This window comes from Balearica regulorum, chromosome 15, assembly GCF_011004875.1.
Source record: "Balearica regulorum gibbericeps isolate bBalReg1 chromosome 15, bBalReg1.pri, whole genome shotgun sequence".
Taxonomy (NCBI): domain Eukaryota; kingdom Metazoa; phylum Chordata; class Aves; order Gruiformes; family Gruidae; genus Balearica; species Balearica regulorum.
Genome location: NC_046198.1, coordinates 10,353,413 through 10,381,284, shown reverse-complemented (window position 1 = coordinate 10,381,284; position 27,872 = coordinate 10,353,413). Strand labels below are relative to the sequence as shown.

Here is a 27,872-nt window from a genome sequence, read left to right as displayed (position 1 = left end):
ATGGTGGAGCCTGCGGGCTGCAGCCCGGCATCTGCAGCCTGAGCTCCCGCTGCCCTGAGGTTTTTGCCTGCTCTTCCGTCCCAGCAAGCGTAGGTGTCATGACTTGCCGGCAAACGCTTTTGGGAAGGGAGCAGGCCCGCACCCCTGGGCACAAATCTCTGCTTTCAGTGCTCACCCTCTACCTCTGGAGAGCCTTTGTTGGTGCTCAACACCCATGCAAAGCTTGGGAGTAGCCAGTGCTTGGATAAAGCAAATGCTGGAGGGTGGCCAGAGCTGCTTGCACAAGAGCAGGAGGAGTTTACGAATGGTGACTCCCCGTGAAATGCAGGGGTCCAGTTTGCGAAGGGGGGGCACGGTGGATGATGCCCCTTTGCAAACTCCCCAACAGCCTCAGGTCAAGGGGATGCCCTGGGATGGGGACTGGGGTGCAGGTCAGTAATGTAAATGGCAGGGCTGCAGGGAGAGAGCTGTCCTTGGGCGGGAGGGGACAATGGAGCAGGACGGGTGACTTTGAAATTGGGATTTGCTCAAGCTGGCATTTGATGGTGATCCCAGTATCCAGCACCCGATGCCTGAGGGATTTGCTCTCCATCTAAACACAGCAGCGCTCGTGGGCACTGTCCTGCAGGAGGGCGACTTCTCAGGAGCACGTTCCCACCCCGCTGCTGCGTTGGACGGGGCTGAGCTGAGGGTCTGGACAGCAGCCCACGGGGGAAGGGAGCGAAAGGGATGCAGGATGATGTCCTCTCTTCTGGGCGTCAGCAGCTGCTGTGGGTATGGGGGAGCCAACACAGCTCCCTGCGTATCTCCTCCACGGCTGCTGCATGGGTGGCCATGGCACGTGGGGGGAGCGGGGCGGGTGCCTCCCATCCTTCCCTGCTCCAAAATTCTCCTGCTGGAGGTATGGGGGGAGCCTTGAGGAGCGTTCAGCCCGTGCTCCCCAGGAGCGGGGAGGCGGTGGGGGGCCAGGGCACAGCCCAGGGCTGGTTGGCAGCGGCTGCTGGGGGCTGGCGGCTGCAGCACAGGCGGGAGGAGCACCAAGGCAGCTGCCAAGGGCTCGGAGGCTCGCTTGCTAGGGCTTGTTCATGGCACGTACTCCTCAGCAGGGCTCAGAGACCCATACCTTGGATCCCATTTTCTAGGAAAAATGTAGTGAAGAGGGTCTTTTTTTTTTTTTTTTTCTCTCTCTCTCTTCCTCCCACTGGTTGCTGGAGGTTTGGGGATGGAGCCACGTGGGAGGTGCTGGGAAAATGCTCAGAGGGGTAGAAAATGTTTGGCTGGACATCTGTGCTAAGGCACCTTGAGTATATCAAGTCAAAGGCTACCTAATCTTGCATTTTAATAGTCTTAGGTGAGTTTCCCTTGCTCTGGGACTGGGGAGCTTTAATAAACAGGTTGCTTTTACAGTATGAAGTCAAAAGAGGTGGGTCCCTTGAGGAGCCTCTGTCCCAGGACACGGGTCACCCTCTGAAGGGAGAGTGGACTGTAATGGGACCTGCTGTGCAAATTGTTAATAGAAGAGTCTCTTAAATAACTAGAAAACACGATCATGAACGAGCCCTCCCTCTCTGGGCAGCACTTCTGAGTTAACAAATTGGCAAGCATTCTGCCAGCTGATCTCACAGGCTGTTGGTTTTTTCTCAACTCTAACCAGCTTCTCCCAATGATGCTTTCCAGCCTTTAATGAGATTGGAGGTTACCCCAACCTGGAAGAGGCCTATTTAAAAGCTGTGCCATCCAAGATTGTTCCCAACACTACTTGCCACCTGCCCAGAGCGGATGCAATGCACCTCTTCCGAGACCCAGTCTCTGGAGATCTGCCCTGGACTGGGATGACTTTCGGGCTGTCTATCATGGCCACGTGGTACTGGTGCACTGACCAGGTAAATGTAAACAAGATTCCCCTGCCCCATGTAACACGGCATTGCCTGGGGTCCAGGCACGCTCTACTATCACTCTCGCCCTGGAAGTCCACCTGCATCAGTGCTTAGTGGTCCTTCTGGCCAGTGGTCTCGGGGGGCTTCTTTTTGGAGTCAATAGAAGCACCTGGGGCTCCCGCAGCCCTGTTCTTGAGGTGCTTGGACTGGGACAGTTTGGAGAGCGGGATGCCAAGGGGTGTCTTCACCTCCTCGGTTGTCTTCTGGCTTTCTGGCAGGGAGGTTAAGCGTTTGCTTGATGCTTTGGGGTGGCTTGGTGAGAGGTGGCCGGGCTGTGTGGGCTTGCTGGGGCTGAAGGCTTTGCTCTGCCAGTAGGGCTGGCTGCCTGCGATGGTCTTTTTGGGTTCAGCTCCATCCCCTCTGTATTTGGTGGCCCCGAGGGGTTTCTCGTGTGTCGGGGAGCAGGAGACCTCCTTGCCTTGCTCTCTGCCTGCGGGGTTCCTGGGTCGGTAGCGGTAGATGTGCATCCCCTGTTAAAGAGCAGAGAAAGAGATGAGCTACTGCTGTTGTAAGGATGATGTTCCCCTGCAAGGACACCCCATCACATGTCTGTGCTGTGGACTTGGTCCTCATGGACAAATCCCTCTGCAGCTTGGTATACTCCCTTGCCCAAACTCTTCTGAGACCAGTGTCAGCTCAAAACTGGCTCAAGTTTCAACCATTGCTGCTCCTCTGATTTCTTGCTCTGGCCAAGCACTGTCCTGCACATAGCAGCATCTGAGCAGCCCCGGCAAACCAGAGACTATCCCAAGCCAAGTCATGGCTGCCCAGAGATCCAGGATCAAGGACGCCAGCAGCTTCTAAATGCCTTCTCTCTAGCAGCAGCCTGAACACCCGTCTTATTCATCTAGAGCACTCGTTTCAGGCCCAAAGAGCATTCAGTCATCCAGACCCAACCTGTGGGATTAGGTGGCTATCAAGATTAGATGAAAGGATGGAGGGTTGGGAGAGGAGGTGGGATCAGGAGAAAACAGTGAGCTGCAACACCACTGCGGGGGTGGCTCTGATTAGCTGGGTTGAGAGACATGTTTGGATCGGGTCTGAGCATCGTTAATCTTAATTCTGGACTGGGTAAGGCCTTAATGCATGGCTGTGGTCACCAGATATTTATCTTCTTCTTTGGGTGTGTCTGCGCCGCAATCCGGAGGTGTGATTGCACCCCGTGCAGACATACCGGGCAAGATTGGATCTAGCGAGTGCAGGTGCTGACAGCAGGACGAGCTGGAGCTGGGAGGCTGCAGAGCTGGCTGCACTGACCTGCCCTGCCGCGACCCCTGCCATGCCACCGGTGCTGCATCTCCACTGTGCTATTGGCATTGTCTTGGTGTTCGGTCATTTAGTCCCAATATCCCAATGGCCTCTCCGGTCCTTGAGCAGACACCTCCTGCTTTGACCAGGAGGGCTGCGTTAAAGCAGTTTAGCTTAAGTAATGCTAGATTGATTTAAATAGATTGCTTAAAGTCAGTGGTAAGGTCTGAGATGTTTTCAGGTGAGAAGGACTAAGGGTGATCTATCCCTTTGAGGTCATTACATGCCTGATGTGGTGCACATGGTGCCTGAGCTGGGTGGTGGGTCCTGTGGCTCCTGACATGCTCTGGCTCTTGGGCAGAAGTTAAACCACAGCTTCCCCAAGTATCCCACTCCAGGAGCTGGCATCCTATCCTTCCTGCCCACCAGTACTTGCTCAGGAGTGGCTGAATCCTGCTGGGTGCTGAGCACTTCTCTGTGAGCCTCTGGGGAGAGTCTGAGCTCTTTTAAAGTTAGTGTTTCCTATGGATGTTGCCTATTTAAGAGAGATTGCCTCGAAGCCCAAGGGCTAGCTGTATCATGGATGGACATGGCTTGGCCAGAGCTTTGAGGTGCGATGGTTTGAGCAGTGTGGGTGGTGGAGTTGTGGTAGGAGGAGGCTGGACTCGGTGTCCATTTTGTTGTGGGCACTCTTTGGGGAAGAGATTGAATAGAAGGGGCAAGAGGAGAGAGGATGGTGGTGGGGAATGGTTGATACTGTCAGGAGGACACACTGCTGTGGTTGCACTGCGCTTTTGTGGTGCTATGGCATGACACCAATCCGTTGCTTGTCTGGAGAGGAACCCAGCCCATGGGTTGGGTGCACATCTACGCTGCATTTGCGAGCTGCGTTTGGGCCCGATTCCCAGTGGCTCCAGTGTTTGGAGATGCTTGGGATGCAGTTTGGCAAGGAAGAGGCTGATGTGGAATAGGAGATGTTGGTGGCTGCTCAGCTCTCCTGCCCGGCTCTCCACAGGTCATTGTCCAGCGGTCGCTCTCTGCTAAGAGCCTGACTCATGCCAAGGCAGGCTCCATCTTGGCCAGCTACCTGAAGATGCTGCCCTTGTTCGTTATCATCATGCCGGGGATGATCAGCAGGGTCCTGTACCCAGGTAAGGGCCCTGCCACGTGGACGTGGAGCAGGGTGGGTATTTTGCCTGTCACTAAGCGATGAATGGGAGCAGGGGGGAGAGGGACAGGAGAGGACCTGAGAGGACCTGAGTGTCCCCAGCTCTCTCCTTGTGCCTGCTGTGCATCAGCCAATGCTACTGCACTCTACTAACCGTGCAGCTGGGTGTCAACAGGGTTGCATGTGTTTGGGCAAGGCAGTGCTCCAGGGATGACTTGGGTGCTGTGCTCTCAGTGTGATGGAAAATACGATGCTTGCCCTGAGCGAGCCTCCGCCTGCGTTTTGGGCTACACTGGGCTGAGGGCCAGCACATAGGAAACGTGGAGCAAAACCAGAAATGTTTGGTGGGGGTTGGTGGTGATTTCTGTTGGATTCAAGGTTTCTAGAGAGTTAATCTAATTTATAGAGAGTTAATCATTATTATAATAAATAATAAGTTTATTATTTTTGCACATGGGACAAACTATTCTCTGCTCATTTCCATCAGCTGAGCGCTGGCTTTCCTAACCCTGATGGCATGTCAATTTTTCAAAGGGCCAGAATGAGATATTGCAGGAACACCAACGCACCTGGCCAATCTGAGCAAGGCGGCACCTGGGTCACAGAGCATCAAAGGGCTCGCTAAATACAGATTAGATGCTCGGCTAGGGTAACCTCAGGTGGTTTCAGTGATTTCAGCTGCTGATTTAGCCCTGGGGGTTTAAATGCCCCGAAAACAGCGGGTGGGGATCCTTGAGAAAGCAAAATACTTGGTTGTGGTGCAAGAGGCTGCAGTACTTGGGTGGAAATAGAGGATTGACCCTGTGATCCGCCTGCCTGGATGGGGTGATGCTCCTGCTGTCATGGGGATGCTGGTGTGCACCCTGTGGTCTTGCATGGGGTGCTGGCGTGCACCCTGTGGGGTGACAAGGTCTGGCATCACTCATGGATCAGCTATGAAGCTGCTGACTACAGTGCTCGCCCACAGAGGTTGCCGTCCCTGTTTCTCCGCTGTCTTGTTCTGCCTAATTATGTGTCCGAGTGCTTTTACTTTGATGCTAATCACCATTGCAAGGAGCTAGAAAACAAGCCTGAGAAGGACACACCTGCACGCACAGTCTGTCCCTGGCTGGGCATGATGCCACTGCTCATGGGCTCTGGGATGGAGCCCAGCAGCTCCAGGCACAGCTGTACAGAGCCGCTGGGCTCCATCCCATAGCCCAATGCCATGGGATAATCTTTAATTCCTGAAAACCTCCCATTTACCAGCTGTTCCCATTGCACTCCCAGACACCAAGAGCTGTGATATGGCCACCAACCTTCCCAACCAAGAGCACCTCTTGGGTGACTCCTACCATCGCCACATGTAGAGAGCTATTCTCCCATATGGGTAGTCTGATCTCAGCATCTAGGACGCGACACCAAAGCTAGGGATGACACCACGCCTTGGCTGAGCTGGCTGGGTCACCTCCAGGTTTGCAACCTTTGTAGGGTGGAGAAACATAGGGAAGGTTATAGCAAAAAGTCCTACCTGTGCAGTACTGCTGGGGTAGGAGCTGTTGCCATCCAGGATGGTGCGTGGCAGCACGCACCTAATCTCCACGGCGTTGCTCCTCCTCTTCGTCATGTCCTCCACATGGACATGCTTCAGGGACGGAAGGCTCCCCAGGGGGCTGAGGAAGGTGCCCCGGCTGATGTGAGGGTCACTGAGCTTCCTCTGCATGGGAAGGATCTCCCCATTGTGGGTGACGTCCGAGTTGGTTCGCCGGAGTGGCCCGTAGCGATCCCTCACCTCGAAGTACTCATCTGAGATGGAGGAGGCATTGGAGCGGCGGTAGCTGTGGTCAGCAGAGCTGCTGGAGTAGCTCTCCTGGTCACTGAGAGTGATGTATTCCTCTTCCTCCTCCTCCTCCCCATCTCCCAGCCCGTTATGGGTGCAGGGAGGCCCTTTGTCCTCCTGTGTCCCTGTCACTGGCCGGTCTGGCTGGAGATGGCAGGATTCCACTGAAGCTCCATTGGGCTTCTCCTCTGGTTCCTGCTTTGTACCCTCGTGGTTGCCTGGCAGTGGTTGTATGTCATCCTCTGGGGCAGTGCTGCCCTCACAGGGCGTAATGACTTTGGTCACAAGGACACCAGCAGGGATGGTCCTTGGCTTTGGAACTGGGGGCTTGATGTCCTCCAGTATCTCCTCTGGTGGCTTCAAGCAGTGGCCCAATGGTGAAGTGGTAAACATTCCTGCTTGCTTCATTGTCCAGCTGACACCTTCGATGGGGCTGGTAGCAGGGGCTGCAGGAGCTTCCATGGGGGTCTGTGGGGTCTGCCTTTGGTAAGGGAACATCAGAGGTGGCTCTTGGTTTGAGTTTTTCTTGATCTCCATCTCCCTGTTCTTCAGCATCTGCCGGTGCTGGGCGCTGGCCTGGGAGACATCACAGACTTTGATGCGGTTCATCTGCGAGAGCTTTACGTTCTTTATCTTCGGGTCAATAATGTTGATGTAGCCCAAGACTTCGCTCCCAGGCTCGGGGTCGGGCTCGACCCAGGTGGGCAGATAGTCAAACATGTTGGCTTTCTCCAGATTCAGGAGGCCAGGGTGGATGAGTAGGGAGAGATCTGCCATGTCTCCATGCCTGTCGCCCACCTGGCCCTCGGGCATGGCTTTGCCTTTGTTGTCAGTTTTCTGGTTTTTGTCCTGGTTCTCTGATGAAGTCTTGCTGATCTGGTCGGCGCTCTTTGCCTTCACCAGGGCGTATTTAGGGTTTATTAGCTTCTTCACCACAGCATTGGCAGGGGTCACCGGCACGACGGAGGGCAGTGTTACAGGCTCAGGTTCAGGCTCTTCACCCATGGAAATGGACTTTAGGCTCACCCCCTTGGACATGAGGTAGAGCTCCTGGAACTGCTTGTCGAATGCCTCTACCACTTGGCCCGAGAGGACTGTGATGACATTTCGGTCCGTCCTTGCCGCAGACCAGGTGAAGCTGGAACAGAAATGTGTTGGAAAGTCTCTGAGTGCTTGCTGGTAAATAACACACCTCTCCCCAGCCCTGGCTTTCCCCGGGGGATTGATGGTGCTAGCAGGGACATGATCTCACTGTAAACATTAATAATAATGAGACTGAAGAAATAGCTCTCATCCCAAATTAGAATGAAGTCTTGAGCAGAGTGGAACTTGAAGTAAAAATAAAAGGTATTTGATGTGAGCTAGTTTTTCACTTTAGTGTTAGTGCTTTTCCTTTCTCAGTTTGGGTTAGTTAAGAAAAGCAACTTGTAAATGGATGTGGTGTTTGTTGTGGCCAGAAAGTAGGGAATGTTTCAGTTCCGTGTTTATGAAACTTGTTTGAAACTGAAAAGCTTATTGAGATGGATCTATTTCTACCAAAACAAGTTTTCATTTCGACAAATTAGAATAGGCTTTGGGTAGGAAATGTGTAACTGGAAAACCTGAGGTCTAGGACTGGCTGCAGTTTGGTACTTTTGTCCATCCTTGTGCTCATGACATGCACTGACAGAAACACTTGGTGTGTCCCACCACCTCTGAGAAGGAGGGGTGTCCTAGACCTGGCTGTGGGGTGGTGGGAACCCCTTGGGTCCCACTCCAAATCTTGGCCTTGCAAAATCATCTCTCAAATTTAGGAGGAGGGGAGCAAGTCTGGTACAGGGTCCTGGGGCCAGGCTGGGCAGGGACCAGGACTTGGTCCATGTTGGTCCTTTGACCAAAGCTTCTATGGGGTGGGCAAGAGGAGACACCATTGATTACCTGTAGGATCCACACATGGCCCGGTCCCCATCCACAAACATGAACTTCTGGGCCAAAGCTCCTTTGAACTTGGTGGCCGAGCGCGTGAAAAACTCTGTCCCCCCTGTACTCCGGACTCGCAGGTTCTACAAAGCAGAGGCAGAGGTGTGAGCAGGAGCAAAGGACTGGTCTTCAGAGCATCGCTCACCCCTGTGGATGCTCCACAGCCCCTCCGAGGACGGGGAAATGGTCTTTATGGCTGGCTCAGAGGAGGCCACAGTGATGGGAAGATAAAATAACTTGCCCAGGGTCACGCAGCGAACTGAGGATTCGGCTTCAAAAATTTCCTGCTTTGCCCATGCGTCGGACAGTGTTTTCTACCTCTTGAACTTGGCGCTGCCTGCATCCATGGGTGAGCAGTGTGTGATAATGCTGCCAAGCATTTTCCATCTCCTGTGATTTATGCAAATCCCATCATGAGAGAGGTGATTCTTCACCTCCCCCTCAGCGGGAGATGCACAAGGGGTTTTTAGGGGAAGGTGGTAGCCCCAGGGCAGCGCAAGTGGACCTGATGGCAGTGGGCTTGTTCTCCACTGAGTTTCCCCCTTGCTGTGCTCCCAAATCTGAGCATCTAGTCCTGTTTTTAAGGGTGAGTGGGGAGAAAAACCAGGGGAAAACATCTTTGCACCCTTGGGAAACAAAACCTGGGCATGTGGGCCAAAAGGGCATGTCCCACATTGGGTCCCTGCGGAGGTGGCCAAGGAGTGGGGTGTCCTCCCCACAGGGAGCCCAGACATGGATGGGCAGCTCTGACTCTGAAAAAATGTTTATCTTCAGTCTGCTTCATGCCTCTGTGCTTTTCTCTGGAGGACACCAGCACGTTTTTGCAGCTGAGCAGATAGCATCGTTCACTGCAAATGGTCTCCCTTGGGTGGGGAGAAAATATTTTCTTATGAAAGCACCTGCATTCCTCCTGTTCCTGCCGGGATGTTGGTAATGCCATTGCTAAAGGCACCATGTCATCACTAGGTCATGTCCTCTGTGGTATTTGTCCTCCTCACCTCCAGCCTTCCTCATCTGCTTCCCTGGGGTCTCTTTTGTCCCTGTAGCCCAGGACCTGGCACAGCCCTAACCTAGGTGCGAGCCGAGCTGGGGCACGCCTGGTCCCCACTTCCATGCGCCTGGCAGGAGGGACGGTGATTTGAAGCTGGTTTTGGTGTGATCCAAAAGCAAAGTCTTTCCTGACCAGTTTTCCAGGGAAGTTTTACATGCTGAGTGGAGAAGTTTGAGGGTTTTATGGTGTGTTTGATTTTTGGTTTTTCCTAGCATTCATCTTTTTGCCTGGTGTGGCTGGGGGGGGGGGAGCCGTGCTCAGCACCCCAATGCCCAGTGTTGGGCAGTACTGGGGGTGCTAGGGGCTGGCTGGCAAGCAGGTTGGGGTGGCAATTCCCATCCCTGCCCCGCGTTGTCCCTACGCGGGGCTGCTGAGAGAGCGGTAGTGCCTGGGGTGTGGGTCGAACAGCCGCTGGGTAACGCCTGCACCCAAGGCTGAGCCCTCTGCCCATCGCCAGCCTGGGCGTCCCCGGCTTGCAGCTCTCCCAGGGCGTCGATCTCTCCCGCTCAGAGCCGAACCTTTGCACAAAGGCACAAAGCAGCTGTGGGTTTTTCTCAGGTAACACCCAGGGGAACAAAGCTCCCCAGAAGCAAGGTGCAGGTTACCTTTCCCTTCCTCCTCGCTCCTGGCGTACTGCTGCTGTTAAGTAAGATCTGTTTATTTAATCTCTCCCAAGACGAGCGCTCAGCAAGCGAGTGCCCAGCGTGATGGCCAGCTGCCGAGCCTGGGATGGGTGAATCACTCCCCAAGCACTTGCCATTGCTCAACGAAGCAACCGCCTTGCCCAAGCTGCCTTGTTAATTGCAAAGCATGGAAGGCGCTGAGATAACGATGTACGTTTCGTTAGCATCTCCTGGCTTACGAAGCAGGTCCCAGACACTGCCCTAGTTTCCTCACAGCCTCCTGCCCTGCTGCGTCCCTTGCCAGCAAATTGGCCGCAATATGCGGCAAATCCCAACTTCTAGACATTTGCCGAGCTCTGCAGGTGTTCTCCTGCTTTTCCAGTCCTGCCACCAGATTGCTAATGCATTAAAACACCGGCGTGCATCAGCTCTGGCTTTTCTGGTCCCAGAGCAGAAGCAGTCTGCAGGATACCAGACTCTCTGGGGAGTTTGGATGAGGGTAAAAGCTCAGTTGAGTCTGCTTTAATTGTCGTGAGCAGCAATTAAGCACGGCCGGCGGGCTCGGCGGCTGGGGAGGGCATGAGCCTGGCAGGCCAGTGGTTTTGGCTCCCTGGGGTGGGGGTCCCCAAGCCCCCCCGTGTGTCCTGGCCCCGCTCCTGCCCGGCGTGAGGGTGTCGTGGCTCCTACGTGTTCCTGCTCAGCCGGGGGTTCGCCCTCACTGTAAGCAAATTTGGTGAGCTTGCCCGGGCATGGGCCTCCCCGCCAGCCATTTGGCAGTCAGCGTGCGTGGCCGGGTGACGTCAGGCGCGGAGACACATCACCTTTCTGCCAAGCAACAGGCAAGGCCCAGTGACTCGCAGCTGGTGGGTGAAGCACAGCCGGGAGGGGGGTGTCTGCAAGCCCTGAAACTGCCGGGCTGCTCCAGCACGTTTGCATCCGACGCCGGGAGCATTGCACCCAGCGGGGAGCCTGGGACTCTGTCCTGCGGCTGGAGCGAGGGTCCCCGCTGCTGCTCCTATAACCCCCTGCCCTCTCCTCTGTCTGTTTGTCTTCCTTTGCCTTTGCACGAGCGAGGGTGGTGAGGGCATCCTTGGCAGCTGCCGGGATCACAGGCAGCGTGTGTGCCTTCCTGCTCTGCTCCTGGCCCCGTGCTGGGGCGGAGGCCCCGGAAAAGGGGAAAATCAAGTTTTTTAATTCCAGCCTCTGACTTGCGGGAATGCCCCAAAGCGAGAGAACCGGCCGGCGGTTGCTCCTGCCGGTCCTGCCCCTGGGGCAGGAGCAACCACGGGGCTGATGAGAGCACGGATCTGGCACTGGCAGAGCATCCTGCCTCTCGTGCCTTCCCTCTCGCTGGCTTATTCACCAGGAGGAGCTGAGCACGTAGGTTTGCCCTGGGCTTTGTAGTGCCCTGCTTGAGTTGCGCCCACCTTTGTGGGGCAGCAGCTCCCTGAACACCCCTCTGCCCCGAAGCCAGCTCTGGGGGTACCAGCAGCCCACCAGGCTTTCTGTATCCAGCTTTACTGGGTAGAAATCCACGTGCCCACCTCTCATCCATTCCTCTCCATCCTGCTGTTCCAGGGTTTGGGCATCACCTTCAGCTTTGACTACAGGAAAAAATGGACTATGCTCGTCCAGCCCTGCCTGAAGTTTGGGGGCTGTGATCTCCCCAAGACAGGAGGGAGCAGGGCTGATAGCTCTGATTATCTCCCTACGTTGGAGGAGGTTGCCCGGCCCCGGCCCCTTCAGGCCATCCTTACCTTCAAGTGTCCAGCGTGCATCTGGGCTCGCTCGCACATCTGAAGGAAGTGCTTCACGTTGGTCTCATCCAAAATGATGTAGACTCCCACTTTCCTCTTGAAGCCCGCATCCAGGAGGTCCTTGAAGATGTCTACATCGGTGAACATGTCCATGACCACTGCAATGACCTGGAGAGGGGAGAAGAGAGGTCAGTCTGGGTAGCATGGCTGGGTGACAGCCCCGAGATGTAGGCTGTGCTTGGGTGAGAGCTGAAGCAACATGCTCTCTCTCTTTCTCTAGGGGGTTGGGATTAGGTGTGGGGGAGCTCAAGCTCCCCCCAGCTCCAGCCAGCCTGAGGGTGGAAAGCAGGAGCCCCCAGACCCATTCCTCTGCTGTTCACTACGGGAGGTTTGGTCTCTGGGGGTGGCCTGTAGCATAACATATTTGTGGAAAAATTGGTTTCTGAGGGTTAATCTAACTTTCCTGCCTTGAACAAGCAAGGTTTCTGTCTGAGGAGTTTTGCTATCGGCACTGCCTGCGGCCCCATCACGGGGAGCACCAGAAGGGGAAACCTGTGAAGCAACGATGTGTCTGTCTGTCCGAGGGCACATCGCATGAGGTGGTTGCTGTCTCTGGGGTTGCCGTGCATGCTTGTGTTGAGAGAAACAGTATAAAAATGAGCTAAAAGTGACTCTAAGCTTGGTAGAAAGTATCAGGGCACCTCTGAGGTGCATTCAGGAGCTGAAATGACTTTTAATATCTTTTAAAATTGGGCCCGTTGTGCAAGCTGACACGGTTGCTTGAAAACAGTAGGCAGTTTGCAGCTCCCAGTGCCTGTGATCGGCTGATGTCCTAAGTCCAGGTTGCTGCTAGCAGCAATGGGGTTGGGTTTAAGGTCAGTTCTGCACTGTGAGGCCAGAGCAGAGCACCGGGGCAGGTGGTGTTTCTGTCATCGTGGCTGCCGATGTCTCTCTTGGTCTCGCTGCCCACCCCTTGCCTGGCCAGCAGCCTGCCGGGTGCTCAGGGTGCTGCTCCTGCTGCGCAGCATCCCTCCTTCCTTCCAGGCTGTATGAAAGCGGAGCAGAGCTGGGACGATGGTGCCAGCACCCCGTGCAGTGACAGCAGGGCTCGGCACACGGCAGCATCACCGTTATTTGCAAGCTGGAGTTGCCTTTGTACCCAGGGCGTTTGCTGCTGTGGTGGGGCCGGGGTGAGTCCCGCATGCGATAGGAAGGTGCATCTGTACCGCGTCCAGTCATGCTGGGATTTTGCTGGGATAGCTGCCTAAGCACCAAAGTTCACTCCACGCCCATGGATTTTGCCTTCCTGGAGATGGCATCGCCCGTGACACAACACTGAGCAGCAGCGGTGCAGCATGAGACGTGTGCAGGCAAAGCTGCCTGCAGCCCAGCTGAGCATCTCGGTGCAATCCCCGGGGTAGCAACAGGGCAGCGCAGCCCTGCGGCCACGTCTGCCTCCCCTCATCCCACACAGAGTGGCAACAGCCATGCAGGAAAGCGACTTATCACTGGGGCACCGGTATGTCATCATCCCATGCTTGGAAACCAGTTGGTGTCCCCATCTCTGGCTGTTCCTGGAAGGTGCCCTGGGTCAGGGGGAGATGTGTGCTCTCAGCCCTTTGCCCTTCCAGGAGGGCTCTGCTGGCCACAACACGTGGCCAAGCCGTGGAGGACACCAGCATGGGTGTGCGCACACCGTGGGGTGACACAGGGAGACCCCGGGATGCTCCTCCCTCAGGACGGAAGGGATTGGGATGGTGCTGGGTGCTTGCACACTCAGGCACGTCCAGTCCAGGGCTCTCAAAGCACCAAGCTGCCTTTTAATTAGTTTTGTGCCACAGGAGGTGGAGAGGTCTAATTAAGAGGAGGATCGTGCATTATGACACTGCTGGCTCTTCCTTTTCTGCAGGCGATGGGGTGAGGAGTGAGGCTGCACAGAGAGCCCCAGCCCATGCCGTCTCCAATGCTGCCCCGACCTCCCCAGCCTCAGCCACACATAAGCATTTTGGGAGGTGCCAGCGAGCCAAGCAAGGGGGGACTTTATGGCTCTGCCACTTGATTTTAACTGAATTCCCATTTATCCTCACCTGAGAGCTTCTCAATAGGCTTTGCCATTGGAAGGATAAATCCTCCTGCACATGCTCATGTGTTTTGCATGTCATTGTTGTCATGGTGGGGAAACTGAGGCAGAAAACCGGGTGCCTGCTTTGCATGGGCTGCCCGGTGAGGGCTGCACTCGTCTCACCAACGATGTGAAGTGGGACAGGTTCAAAGCCACTCTTAAATCTCAGGGCTTGGCTTTTCCATTTACAGCAAGTAATTGAGGAGGAGCTGTGTTGTCTGCCACGAGTCCCGGGTGAGGGACACCTGAGCTGGGACGGTGTCTCCCTGGCTCGAGGAGGTGGGTTTGGTTGCAGACACTTTGCTCCCATCTCTGACACTGATGCTCCATGTGGCCATGGTCATGTCTCTTTGCCTGTTCACTGTGTTTTCTCTGGGAGTTGTTGAGGGCTGATAAAATGGGGATAATAATAGTATTGGCTTTCATTTTGGGAGGGAAAGGGCAGTTTCTCACTGCAGTCCTGGCATTCCCAAGGTTGTGGCTTGCTGCTATGGCTCTGAAGATGAGAAGGTGCTTTGCAGGGACGTGGGCAGGGCACAGTGACGTGCCCCCTCCCAAGCCCTGCTCATGCAGGGATGGTGAGCAGGCAGCGTGCTGCAGGCAGTAGCCCAGGGCAGCTAGCTCAGGCAGCAAGGAGGCAGCCCGGCTTTCACCCACTTGCCCACATTTTCAACCCAATTCCTCCTGCTCAGCTGGTGCATCCTGTCGCCACTCAGCGCTTCTGTTTCCCTCCCTGCTGCGTCTTGCCTGCAGGACAGGCTTGGCCTCAGTTTGTCACTGGGATCTCATGCCAGCGTGCCAACGCTCTACCCTGGCATGAAATGGGCCGGGAGAGCAAGGACGGTGCTGGCAGCGCTCCTGACGCGGTGACTGTCCAGGGACCGCAGGGGCGAAATCTGCTGCTGGGCTGCTTGTGCTTGAACTTTGGCTGGGACCGGTTGGTCCGTGCCAAACTCAGGTGCAGGGTTTAATCTGCAAAGAATGGAGGTCTGTCTGCTCCAGAGAAGTGAAATCCTGTGTGCTATTTACTTCCCACCCCAGGGAATGGGAGTGTCTGGTGCGAACTGTGCCATCCTGCTCCGGGGAGCGAGCTTGGCACCCTTGTCCTCGTCGCCTCTTCCGGGCAGCGCTTGGCTCCTGCGTGCTCAGTGCCGGGGAGGTCCCCAGCAGCAGGACAGAGGCACCTCTTCCCAAAGCCCTTTTGCCGCTGCGACGTCCCAGGAAGCTTCGCCACCTCTTTGCTGTTCATCCAGAGGTTGCAGAGAAGGCCAGCCCCAAATCTACAGCCAGATGCTCCCAGTGCCCGAGTGATGCTTTTCTTCCCGGGGTCCCAGGAGCTGCCAAGATCCATTGGATGCAGTGGATGTGCAGGTGCCGGATCCTGACACCCCTTGGAGTGGTGAGCATCCCCTCCCCTCGGACGCTGGGCAAATGGTGTTAGGATCCTTCTGAATGGCTTTGACGAGTGCATAAACTGCAGGATCAGGTTTTATAGAGGAAATTACAGCTCCTTATTAGCTCACTCTGAATCATCAGATAATGACTTTTGGGGCGCACACCACGTGGGCATTTAATAAATTAGGCAGGCACCAAGGCACAATTAGAGGAAGCACGTTGGGATGAGGGTGAGGTGGGACAAGTAACATTAATAATTGCTCTCCCCTGTCGACCCTTTCATCCAGGAATGGCAGAAGGTTTTGTAAACAGTAATTAATAGGGCCTCCCAACCTTTGCTGGAAGTTGCTCAGGGTAATTATATCACCATAATCTCAATGTGGAACCTCAAGTGCAGAGAGGAGGTCAAACTCACTGCTGTGTCTGGTGGCTTTTGGCCAAAGTCAGTGTTTTCAGCCTGCTCTGGTTTCTGGTCAGATAGACTCAAAATCTAGAGAAGAGGAGAAGAGGGACAACTTCCTCTCTACCCATCCTGTGAGCTTTGCAGCCTGAGGGGATCTGCATCGAGGGAGAGATGGCTCACCATGACCAGACTTGGTGAAGGTCTCCAGGGTGAAGCCCAGTGGTGCACCATGTCTCTGACCACCTCCATTTGTTGGCCACAAAGACGGGGATATTCTGGGAGAGCAGGGATGTGGCTGCAGGATCCTGCCTCTCTTCTCTCTCATTTATTCCCAGAAAGAGGACGAGATCATTTGCATCCCCTGCTCCAGCTCACCTAGGTTTGCCTCTCTACAGAGCAAGGCAGAAGCTCTGAACTCAGCAGCGTTTGGCTTTGTTCCTGCAAGCAAGTAGGTTCATCTGCATCATCAAAGGTGCCTCACATCTCAGCTTTTGGCTTCCTCGCCCCAGCTCTGAGCTGCCGTGAACCTACCCAGCATCAGCAAGACTCACGTGGGCTCTGAACTTTCTTTGGCCAGACTGTCTGTCTGTCAACTTTGCTCTTCTGGCCACGAGACAGCAACCTGCATGGTGGTGTTTGGTGTGTGGCATCTGAGAGCATGTCAGACCAAGCATCTTTGACAGCAGCAGAGGAGGGTCATCCTCTGGGATGCACTACTGAAGAAAGTCTTCCAAACCCTTGCTCTGGATGAAAAGCACTGCCATTGCCCAGTGGGATGGGGCAATCTGGCAGGGATCTCTGCAGGGTGGCCAAGGGACACTGCAGGAAGGACAGGGCATCTAGCCAGCCTATGTGACATCTGATGGAGTGGCAGCCGGACCATCCCTCTGTCGACTCTTTGCTTTCTCAGCCAAACTCTTTCACCTCCAAGCTGCCGTGAAGTCCTTAAGTTTCAGCTGGAATCTCTGGGTGCAGAGGAGGGTCGTCTAGCCAAGCGTCCCCACGCATAGGAGCACCCACACCAGCAGTCACCTGGGCTCAGCTGTGTGATAGCAGGTTCAGCTGCAGTAATTGTGGTCCTTATATATGGGGTGGGAGACCTCTGGAAGAGCCCCACTTGCCAGACCCTGTAATTCTTGCCATCCCCAGACCCTGCAGACGGTGGGTTTGAAGCACGTGCCCATCTCTCTGTCTCCTGGGGTGCCATAAGCTTCAAGCAGGCTCCTGCATGTCACCAGCAGTGTCACCATGTCTCACCCCACTGGCAGGGACCACCTGGACCAGGGGGCAGAGCCTAGCCCTGCTCATGGGACATCAAGGGACCGGTGACAAGCAAGGCTGCATCAACCACAGCCACATCCCTGTGGCTTGGAGAGGCTCCAAGGAGAGGTGGGGATGGTGGAGGCAGCAGGGCCTGGCAGCTGCCTGACTCAACTGCCTGGCTCTCCTGAGCAGGGAGAGGGTGGTAGGATGACTCAAGAGGATGATGTTTGGGGAGGGGGGGGAGCAGGCAGGAAGCTGTGAGTAGGCAAAGCCAGGCAGGAGCTGCAAGCCTGGGTGAGAGGCAGCTGGAAAGACCCAAAGATGAGACATTATTTGTAGTTGGGGAGTTCTCCCATCCTCTGTCCTCACTGCAAAGTCCTTCAGCAGGGAAAATATTGCGGGGAAGGACAGGTCACCTCAACTTTTGCGAGGTCACAGTGGCCAGAGACGGCTCCTGTCCACGGCAGGGCAGCCCCAATTCCCCCGCATCAGCTGTCCCCGTGAGCCTGCTGGCTCAGACACATTGGGAGATCAGTTTTCCTGCCTGAGCCGGGGCTCTTTGTGGTCAGACCCCCAGCCCTCTGGTCCTGGAGAAGCTCAGATGGCTCCTTGCCACCAGGCTTCCCTCTCTCCTGCCAGGATCTGTGAACCCAGCACTGTCCCTGGCCCTGGCATGGGGTCTCCAGAGCCAGCTGGCCCAGATGCATCCCAGCCTGTATCCCCCTGGCAGGGTCTTCCTGTTTTCCTGTCGGACCATCCCTGGAGTTTGGATGCTCCTTCCTCAGAGCTAGATTTCTCAAGGGAGCGGATGCACAGAGCTCAAAGGGCTTCAAGCACCAGCACCACCAATCCAGCAGGTACTGACCCCTCCTGCACTTCCCAGCTGGGACTGGGTCACTGGGAAATACCAGCAACCTCTGCCCACCACTGCTGGCCTTCAAACGCATGCCATCATCTCCCTCCTGCCCACGACACCAGCTTGACCCCATCGCTCATCTGCCCCAACTCCCTGCTCCTTGGTTTGGTGCCACAGGGAGGATGAGTCTCAACCCAAATCCCCTCAGCATCTCCCCCACCTTGTCCTGCACATCAGCTCACAGTTTTCCTCCTAAAGCCAGGATGAGGCCGATTTGGAGCACCGCAGCAATCTCGGGCCAAGCTCGACCCTCACACACATCAGCGCCAGACCAGTGGCTTTGGCTGTTTTGCCCCAGGGCTGAGTTTGGCTCCTCCGGGTCCTGCGTGTTGCCACATGCAGTCAACCAGGGCTCTGGGAATAACGATCGTGGGTGCCTGGAACTGTGTGCTCGCAGCTGGAAAGCAGCTCAACTCATTTTTTCATTTTTCTCCCCAGTGGTTTTCCCCACAGCCCTGTAGGGACCCTGGGATTAAGGATGCTGCCATACAGATCAGGGGAAGGGCTGTGTTGCTCCCAGGGAGTGTTGGACCAGGCTAACGGCATCTTCAGCAAAATCTGATCCCCAAATATTGATTACACTGAACGAACGTGGAAAAACCCGAACACTTGACCCCGATGCCTTTGCTTAGGCAGAGCTTCCTGCAGGATGGGGATTACCTGGTGGAGCAGGACTTTAGGATCTGTCCTCGGCAGGACAGCCTGGGGCAAATCCTGCCCCGTCACCGCGGTGGAACTCACCTTCTGAGCCTGGCAGATCATCTTCCGCACCACCTCCTTGATGTGCGCTTGCCCCTCGATGGGCGGCTGCATGTAGACGGTGGCACGGGTGACCCCGCGGTAGGCGATGGTCTCGGGCCAGCCGAGGTCCAGCTGGGGGATGGAGCGGTCGGACCTCTGCGGCCAGTACTCCAGGGAGGGGGCCACGTCCTGCTCATCCCCTTGGCTGTTGCGATCGCCTTCGCTCTCCCCCACGCTGCTGCCGTGGCGTGGGATGTACTCGGAGCCAGGGTCGTACGTCTCCAACGTGTCCAGGATCTTCTTTAGTTCCAGCTCGGAGAGGAAGTCCCTGATGTTCTCCTTCTTCAGGACCTCGTAGAAGGCATCGGGGCCGCGGGACGCCAGTGCCTCCAGGGCCAGGCGTTGCTCCTCGCTGTAGAAGAACTCGGGCTTGGACTCGCTGGACCTCCAGTTGACGTGGCTGTCGTCCAGGCACTGCACCTGGGAGAAAGCCATGGTGACAGCACACGCCGGTGCCCTCTCCAAAGGGACCTCTGTACCCCCAGCAAGCACCGGATGTCGACAATAAATAAGAAATTAATTATTCCCCGGTCTTTAAATACGCGATTTGCTTTGCTTTGCCCTCCCCAGCTCAATGTGCAGCTGAGGAAATGTGCCGCTCCCTTCTCTGCCGGCTCCTGCCACGCTGGAGCTCTTCACCGGGGAAGAGGATTCGGTTTCTTGCTTGCTCCCGGCTCTGCGTGGAGAGAGGGCTCCCGGCAAGAAAAACCTGGAGCTTCCCACGGTTGGGGCTGTGCGAAGGGGCAGAGACAGCCCCAGGCACACGTGCACCACCAGCAAGGTCCTCTACCTCTGGGTCCGCGGTCTTCTCATCCTCCGCTCTTTCAAGACAGCGATAATACCGGAAAAGTGGAAAAGAAACACACAAAAACCTGGCTTAATAAAGGGCAGAGAAAAGCAGCATTTCTCAGCCTAAAAAGCTGTCCGTGGTTATCGTTCCTGGAGAACTGGGTCAGCCGGTGGGTTTTGTGGCAGCGAACATCTCCGTCAGCCTCTCGTGCATTGCCCTGGCTGGCAGGTCGATTATTTCGGGCTCCTGCCAACGCAGTGCTGGGCCGGACAGGTAACAGCAAGAAGTGAAAAGAGGAAAAGCAAAAGAGTGATTCATCGCTCCGCCCTGCCCCACCTGCGGTCACATGCTGCCTTCACATATTCCCGGCACGTTAACTCTTTCGGCTGATGCCGTCCTCGCACCTCCCCAGAGTCCCCCCGGGGACCGTGCGGGTGTGGGAGGTCGGTGGGCGGCTGGGAAAGGGTGTGGGTGTTTGTCTTGGGTGAAAAAAAAGTGTCTCTCCTGAAATGCCCCCCCTCTCCTGGTGTGCTGGCTGCTCAGTCAGTGTTTTCCAGGAGAGCAGCTCTGGCTCATGGTTAACCCCTCCTGTGCCAAGCGCAAGGACCCCCGTGCTAGTGCGGGAGCTCGGACCACAGGTGAGTCCCAGGTGGTAGCACCAGGTCAGAGCTGCCGTAATGCTTCAAAGCTGCACCGGGGGTTTAGACTGGACGTTAGGAAACATTTCTTTACCGAGAGGGTGGTCAAACACTGGAACAGGCTCTAGAGAGGCGGGCGATGCCCCTGGCCTGTCAGTGTTTGAGAGACATTTGGACAATGCCCTTAACAACGTGCTTTAACTTGGTCAGCCCTGAAGTGGTCAGGCAGTTGGACTAGATGATCGGTGGAGGTCCCTTCCAACTGAACATTACTCTATTCTATTCTGTCATGAGGTTTGCAGCAGACACACGGTCACGGCACTTGATGTTGCTATGGCAGATTGCGTTAATAACTGGGAGATGGGCAAAAAACACCACCCTGGATTCATCAGTTGGTGTCCACAAGCCAGAAACATGGAGCTTTCTACTTGGAAACTCAGATAAAGATGAATTTCAAGAATCGGGGTCAGATTCTTGTACCGATGCAAAAAAGGAAAGTGCCAGGGGCTGCGTCTCGCTCCCTCACGTTGGAGCAGCTCATCTGGATTCGCAGCCGTGTAAATGAGAGCCCCGCTTGAGTCAGGCTCCCAAGGCGAAGCCGCCTGTCTGCCCGGGCACTCGGCCATCAAATGCTCCTCTCTGCAGACACGGTGGCCGTGCAGCACCCTGGCTGCCCTGTCCCCAGCTGGAGCTCGTGGCACAGCGAAGCGCCAGGCCCGGAGAGGTTTTTGGAGGAAAAATGAGTCAGAAATGTGCAGAAAGGGGTGAAACTCCAGTGGGGTTTTCTCAAAGCTGGGCTGTGGCAGGCTGAGCTGATACCTGCTCAGCTTTAAGTTACAGTAATGGGCTGCTGAGGGGAAATGGGGGCTTTTCTCCTCCTGCATTGGAGTATAAGGGTTTATGCAAGTGCTTGGGAAAGGCTGGCAAAATCAACCCCCCTGCCCATCCTCTGGTGTGAAATCATGCACGGGGTTGTGCCCGGCTCTGTTCTGTCGTGTGCAGGTGGGAGGGACAGGGGACACGGGGATGTAGGGATGCGACAGCCGTGTGTTGGGATCAGGGCACGAGGAGGAAGGAAGCGTTCAGCTCCTACCAAATATCGGCTCAGGAGGTGTTTCGGATGGAGCTGATGACTTTATGGAAAGGCTGCGCTGACCCCGTGGGGATTTTCCAGTGGCGGGACATCACATCTGCGCTGTGACCTGGGCAGCAAGGAGTGCAGTGGAGACTGAGGGTGCTGGAGGTAAAACTGGTATTTTGGGTGAAATCCCAGCCCTGCTGAGCAAGCAGAGGTGGCCTTTTTGCTGATGGAGTTGTACCCGGGACAGAAAAAGTGAGCTCAAAGCTGAGCACCTGGCCAGCACCCACAGGGGAGCTCCGAGACCTTGTCCCTGGCCATTGTCCCCCCTTGGGCGGCCCAGCCCTGGTAGGTTGGGAGATGCCCTGGATCAGGGCTGGGGCACCGAGCATTGGTGTGCGTGGCATGGCTGGACCGTGCTGTGGTTGTACCCACCTCAGCCACCACCAGCTGCCCTGACTGTTTTCATTGTGCAAGGAGATTTATGGTCTCTTTAGCGGGGTGTGTGCACTTATGATTTATTACATGGCGGTGTAAACACGGCATCCCATCGCTCGTGTGATGCGCTGGGTCCCATGGCTGTGTTGGAGGGGGAAATGGGGACCGCAGACCCCCACACTTGGAGCATCACCTGACCCCCGTGTGGGGTAAAGACACCTGGAGTCCCCCACTGGGGACAGGGGACCCGGGTGTCTTTGCCCCACATGGCGAATTCAGCACCCGAATCAAGAGCCAACAGCTCCTTTGTAATGCCCTGCCTGCTCGCAGGGACAGGTCACCGTGGCTGAGCAGGTCGGTCCCTGCCGTAGCAGGTGTCCCCGCTCGGCTGCCCTGGGCTGACCCAGCCGGACAGGCAGCACCCAGTGCAGACACGGCCCCGCTCCTGCAGCCGCCACCAGGGCCGGCTCCTCCCAGCTGCAGATGGAAGCATTAATTACAAGCTCCTAATTAATTTCCCATCTCTAGCAGAGGGCCTAATGACAAAGCGAGGCAGTGGGGTACAGTGCTGGGCTCTGGTCCTGGCTTGGGGGCTCCAGCCGCCCCGCCAGGCTCAGCTCCTGCTGCCCATGTGCTCCCGGGTCCCACCGAGGGGTTTGGTGGCAGAGCTGAGCCCTGGGGCGGGCGTTTCAGCTGAGTTCTGACACCCAGACACTGCTTTGCCCTCTGGAGCATCTTCCACCTGCGGGCCGCCACCCATTTGCATGGAGCCGTGCACAACGTGGTGTTTTAGAGAAGGGGAAACTGAGGCACAGAGCAGTGACGGCAGCTTTACTCACAGCTGCTGGAGGACAGAGCCACCGGAGCCCTGGCACTGACTCTAACCCTGGGGAAAGGCGGCCCAGGCTGGGCTTTTTTAGCGTCTTTGGGATGTTGCCTGTGGTTTGTTGCCTGGGCCCTGTGTTGCACTCTGCTTGCATCCCCATTGCAGCCCATGTTGCACCCCATTGCTCCCCACACTCCTTTACTGAATGCCCCGAGGAGTTCCCATTTTTGTTTGCCTTCCCCAGCTGCTGCTGCTGAGGGAGCCGAGGGCTGCACCCCACTTTGATGGGTGCCACCACACAGGAGGAGCGGGACGATGCTCCCAGTCACGTGTGGGGATCACCCGTGCTACTCCCTGTGCTCCTCGGCGGGAGGATGGAGACAGGAGAGGCAGGCAGCCCAGCCATATTTATGACATTAATTTCCATCTATTTCAATATTTTATGAGCATAACAATAAAAAAAAGGGTTCACTGCTTGTTGAGACGTAGAAGTAATTGGGCATTGACGGTCCTGGCGAGCTGCCACACGCATCCCAGGGAGCTGCTGGGTGCTGCCCATGTGGAGGTAATTGCCCCAACGGTGCATGAACCCGCCTGGCCCCGTGCGTGGGGACGGGCAGCACCTGCCTGCGGGGCTCTGCTGCCTCCGGCCGTAGCCCCGGGTCCTGGGGGGACCCATCCAGGGCAGCTGTCGCTGGCTTTAACGTGGGGAGGGCTCGGTGGGGGTAGATCCGACCGGAGCTGGGCTGGGCGCGAGGCAGCGGGAGGTGAGGGTGATGCTGCCGGGCTGGGTCCTGCCTGCGTTAAGGCTGATGGGGGGAATGAGGCTGCGGGGGATGCAGAGGTGGATCTCCATGTGGGATGTGCTCCATACTTCTCCTCCCCATCCCCTGCCAAGGTCTGGGCACTGTGGCAAGAGCGAGGGGCCAATATCCAGCCTGATGGGAGGGGGTGCCGGGGGAGCAGGAGCCCCTGCCCCGTGAGGGGTCTCAGCACATCACCTGCCTCTGTCCCCCAGATGCTGTGGCCTGCGTGGACCCCGAGGAGTGCACCCGCACGTGTGGGGCCGCCGTGGGCTGCTCCAACATCGCATACCCCAAGCTGGTGGTGGAGCTGATGCCCAGCGGTAGGTGGGTGGGTGGGTGGGAGGGGGGTCCTCCATCTCCCGTGGGGTTTCGCCGCACCCTGGGGTTACTCACGCAGCCCATCACCGCTCAGCCCTTGAGGGGTCCTCATAGCTGGTCCGGGTGGGTTCACAGGCAGGATGGCCCATGCAGCCCCTCCCCAGGTGACGCCAGCAGCAAGGTCAGGGGATGTGGGTGACCCCAGGACAGCGCAGGGTCCAGCACCCCGGGGTGCAGCTGGGCGTCACCAAACCCCATCCCTGCCCTGGGGGAGATCCTGGTGTGTGTCTGGGCAGGGCAAAGTGTTACCCTTGGGCAAAGCATTAGGGCTGCCCAGTCCCTTTGCCTCCAGCTCGGCCGCTCCCTGACGGCCCCTCTCTTCCCCAGGGCTGCGGGGTCTCATGATCGCAGTGATGATGGCCGCGCTCATGTCGTCCCTGACCTCCATATTCAACAGCAGCAGCACCCTCTTCACCATGGACATCTGGAGGAAGCTGAGGCCGGGGGCTGGCGAGCGAGAGCTGCTCTTGGTGGGCAGGTAGGGAGCAAGAGTTTCGGGGAGACTGGTGGGGCCGGTCCGGTCCTCTGTGATCTGCCTTTGGTGCCTGGGAGCCTGCAAAGTGCCTGTGCTCAGCCCAGCTTATGAAAGGCAAACAAGCCCTTGGGTCGCTTTATGTATGAAAGCGCTGGAAAGGCAGACGGGGCGTTTGGAGGGGCAGGGCTGTGCCCAGCACAAAGCCTTTCCTTCGCCGCCTCCAGCCCGTTCCCCAGGGGAAGCCGATGGCTGCTCCCCGCCAAGGTCACAAGCAAAGCGCGCGGGGGACCTTCGCCGGGCGGCAAAAGGCAGCGCTGCCCGCACATGCCCTGGCTGCTCCCGGGGGATGGCGAGGAGCCCGGACACCCGCCCGCGGTGCCGCGCTCGAGGCGGCAGAGTCAGCACTGGGGAATGCCCCGGCGCGGTGCCGGGGTGCACGGGGAGTGTCCTCGGCGCAGGGCGGACAATAACAAGGAGAGAATCTGGGTCAGGGCTTTGGCTGGGCTGCGCTGGGGCTGCGGGGATGGTTGGCTGGTCCCGCGGCTCTGGGAGCAGCAGTTTCTTGGCATCCTCCGTCCCTGGAGGGTGGGAAAGGGATGGGCGTTGATTCCAGGGAACCGTGGTCCCACACTGCTCCCCTATAGGAACCGGGGTGCTTGTCTTGGGGCCTGCCTCGCCTTTCCCACTGGCTTCGGTGTTTGTGACAAGGGGTGTAAATAACGCCGCAGAGCTTTCCCGAGGATAATTAAGGAGCGTTTACAAAGGGCTTTGCCCGCCCGGGGCAGGAGTCGCTGCTGCAGTCAATTCTGGGTGATTTGTTAGCGCATCGGGTAATTTGTGGGAGCAGGGTGCTGCAAACTGCCGCCGCCGTACGGCCCCACGGGATTATAGCAAATGATAAATATTTTGGAGAGGAATAAAAAGCTGTTTAAGCTGCAAGTTTGAGGTTTTCCTACCTGCCAGCATGGGGACATGGGGCTCAGAGTTGCTTCTGAGCAGCCATTGGGGGGGTCCCAGCCGCCCCCCGGATGCCCTGTCCGGCTCAGCACAAGGAGGGAAGGAATTTGCTCATGGGACTGGAGAGAGGTCCCGATTCTTGGACCTGGAGGTTTGAGGTCCCGCTGTGGCCATGCTGCCTGGCTGGAAACCCTCGCTGGTGTTTGATGCGTGCTCTGTGCCGAGGCGATGGCATGGTGGTGAGACCACCCGATCCTCCCCAAAAATCCCTGGACCTCACCACAGCAGGCTGTGCCAGGGCTCTGCAGCCCATCCCTGCCTGGATCCTGACCTGTGGAGGGGGTCACTGGCTGCCCAGCACCCCCCAGCTCACCAGCATACTCAGACACTCCTCCATTCTTCCCATGACCTTTTAGCATCCTCTGTGACTTAAAGACGTACCAAATGCGGGGGTTTTCTCCTACCCCTTGGGTCACGGTGTGTGTTTCGTGCTCGGGCTGCTTCCTCTTTCCAGTACGCCAGGCAGGCAGGGGCGACTCGGTCTAGAGGTGTTTTCATTGCTTTTTTTTGTTTTATTTTTTCCTACTTCTGCTTTCCGAGATGAGCAGATGGAGATGTAGGTAATTCTGCGAAGCTGTAAACAAACCAGGCTGAGCTATAAATATGGCAGTTTTTGGGACGTGTCCTGCCCAGCCTGCCTGCTCAGATTGGACCCCAAAAACTGGGGTCAGGCCAATGCCTCTTGCTTTGGAGGAGGGCGATGCTGCAGGGTGCAGCTGGGCGAGGATGGGGATGAAATGGTGTTGGGGGACAGATGCACCCTTCTGTTGCAGCCTGGCCAGGGGAAGCTGAACACGGGGCAGCTCAGCCTACGTCCCCAGCTCTCAGCTGGGTGCTTTGGACGGATGCAAGGGTGCTGAGAACATCACCCAAATGTGGCCTCTGGCACCTGGGGGCTTTTCATAGCAAAAGTGCCCGTTGTCCTGCATGTCCACATGGAGGGGGCCAACCTAGCAGCCCCTGGGGCTGGGCAGGGGCCTGGGGAGCGCTCATCTGCCCGCGATGGAGCCAGCACTGGCATAATCAGCACCCTCTGTGGCCCTGGAAGTGTCACCCAGTGATGAGCATCCTCCCACTGACCCTCCAGCATCCCCTGCCATCCACTGGGCAGCTCTTCTGCTCTGGCACTGGGACTCAGCCCCTGACCCCAGGGACCCCCCAAATCACTGCCACGGCGATGCTGCAGGTGCAAGGAGGTGCAGGTGGGACAGGAGCATCACCCCACACCACATTGCTGCCGCTCGCAGGGTGGTCACGGTGGTGCTGGTGGCCCTCAGCGTGGTCTGGATCCCCATCCTGCAGAGCTCCAGCGGCGGCCAGCTTTACGTCTACATCCAGGCCGTCACCAGCTACCTGGCTCCTCCTGTCACCGCTGTCTTTGTCCTGGCTGTCTTCTGGCCCCGAGCTAATGAGCAGGTACACACTTGGGGTGGCCCTGGGGACGGATTTGGGACATGGGTTGCTGCCAACATCTCCCTGCCCACCCTGCTCCTGGGACCCAGCGGGGCTTGGGGTTCAGGAGGAGGAAAGGGGGAGGTGATGCTGGAGGGGCTGGGGAGAGCAACGAAACCTGGCCAGCGTTTCCCCAGGGAGCTGGTGGGTGGCTGGGGCGAAGAGGAGGAGTAAGGTGCTGCCATGCATGGTCGCCAAGCGTGGCACAGCCACCGTGGCTGGCAGGGGACATCCCCTGCCAAGGGGGTGCAGGTTTGGGCCAGGGCTTGGCTGGATGGGGTGCAGGGTGCTGTCCCAACACGCAGGGGCCACTTGACTCTCTCCCAGGTCTGGCTGGAGGGGAGGGTTTCCCCCCAAGGGCTGGCTGTCCACCTTCCAGCCACCCCTCATGGACCTTTGCTTTGCAGGGAGCTTTCTGGGGCCTGATGGCCGGGCTGGCGCTGGGGCTGGCCAGGATGGGGCTGGAGCTGGCGCACCCCACACCCCACTGTGGGGTCCCTGACCGGCGGCCCTGGCTGCTCGCTGACATCCACTACCTGCACTTTGCCGTGCTGCTGTGCGCTGCCACGGGCACCGTCGTGGTGGGGGGCAGCCTGCTGACCCCCCCACTGCCCCCGGCCCGGGTGAGCAGGACACCCGGGACCTCTCACCCTGGCCCCTGTGACTGCGTCCATCTACTGGACCTCCTTGGCTGGAGATGTCGGTGTCACCCAGGTGCACCCCGAGCTCGGCCAGGGGGGGTTTCCAGGGGGGGGTCTGGCCGGGGGGTGTTTTCTCATCAAATCTCACCTCGGTTTCCAGCTAAAGGATCTCACCTGGTGGAGCCTCTCGCGGGACCCCCCCCAGCCCTCCATGAACAGCACATCCCAGGGACCCCCCGATGGTGAGTGTGTCCTCAGAAGTGTCTGGCAGGGGAGGCATTCCCCTGTTCCCTGCCTGTAACAGGCTGCAGGACAGCATGCATGCCCTGTGCCTCAGTTTCCCCAGGGCTGTGGGGGTACCTGTGGCCCCCTGTCCCCCACACTGTCTTTCTGTGCCAGGTTCCTGCTTAGCTGCCCCAGGCACCCAGCAGCCATCAAAGGCCAAGGGACCTTCAGCCACATCCCTCAGGGATGCCGCAGAGCCCCCTTTCTGGGCCCGCATCTGTGGCATCAACGCCGTTGTCCTGATGTGTGTCAATATTTTCTGCTATGCCTATTTTGCCTAGCAGCCTTCCAGCCCCTGGGGGGGAGGAAACCATTGGGGGGAGCAGAAATGGGGATTTGGGTGATAGTTTTTACTTGTCACATTTGGGAAATGGGATGTTTAAATCCACTGGTGCAATGAGCTGGGCATTCTCAGCACCGTGGACCCCAAGTGTATCCAGGGGGCTGTGAGGTGTGGGAGCATTTGTGGGGGCAGCAAGTCCCTGGGAGGGGCCTGGGGCAAAGTATCAGGGTGGGCAAATCTGGGCTGCAGGGGAAGCAAAACCACAGCGAAGCAGCAGGCACGTGAATGCGGCCACAGGACTGC

The 27,872-nt window shown here is 57.2% G+C and overlaps 2 protein-coding genes across 4 annotated transcripts in view; one reads left to right on the top strand and one right to left on the bottom strand.

Moving 5' to 3' along the window:
* SLC5A10 (solute carrier family 5 member 10) overlaps positions 1 to 27,795 on the top strand; it is a 40,184-nt gene extending 12,389 nt beyond the window's left edge. For 2 of the 3 annotated variants that reach the window (XM_075767953.1, XM_075767955.1), the window contains 8 exons: positions 1,678 to 1,883; positions 4,201 to 4,336; positions 23,251 to 23,358; positions 23,744 to 23,894; positions 26,156 to 26,324; positions 26,768 to 26,983; positions 27,162 to 27,243; positions 27,401 to 27,795. In XM_075767953.1, coding sequence (XP_075624068.1) covers positions 1,678 to 1,883; positions 4,201 to 4,336; positions 23,251 to 23,358; positions 23,744 to 23,894; positions 26,156 to 26,324; positions 26,768 to 26,983; positions 27,162 to 27,243; positions 27,401 to 27,567 — 1,235 coding nt within the window. In that variant the 3' untranslated portion in view covers positions 27,568 to 27,795. The remainder of the gene's footprint in view (positions 1 to 1,677; positions 1,884 to 4,200; positions 4,337 to 23,250; positions 23,359 to 23,743; positions 23,895 to 26,155; positions 26,325 to 26,767; positions 26,984 to 27,161; positions 27,244 to 27,400) is intronic. The other variant, XM_075767954.1, reaches the window with a different exon arrangement.
* Positions 1,879 to 19,523, bottom strand: FAM83G (family with sequence similarity 83 member G). Its single transcript, XM_010311378.2, has 5 exons — positions 18,403 to 19,523; positions 11,563 to 11,730; positions 8,090 to 8,214; positions 5,864 to 7,310; positions 1,879 to 2,407 (listed from the first exon to the last, which is right to left on the bottom strand). Exons 1-5 carry the CDS (start codon positions 18,895 to 18,897, stop codon positions 1,988 to 1,990), a joined length of 2,655 nt encoding a protein of 884 aa, XP_010309680.2. The 5' UTR covers positions 18,898 to 19,523; the 3' UTR covers positions 1,879 to 1,987.
* Positions 27,796 to 27,872: the final 77 nt, after the last annotated feature.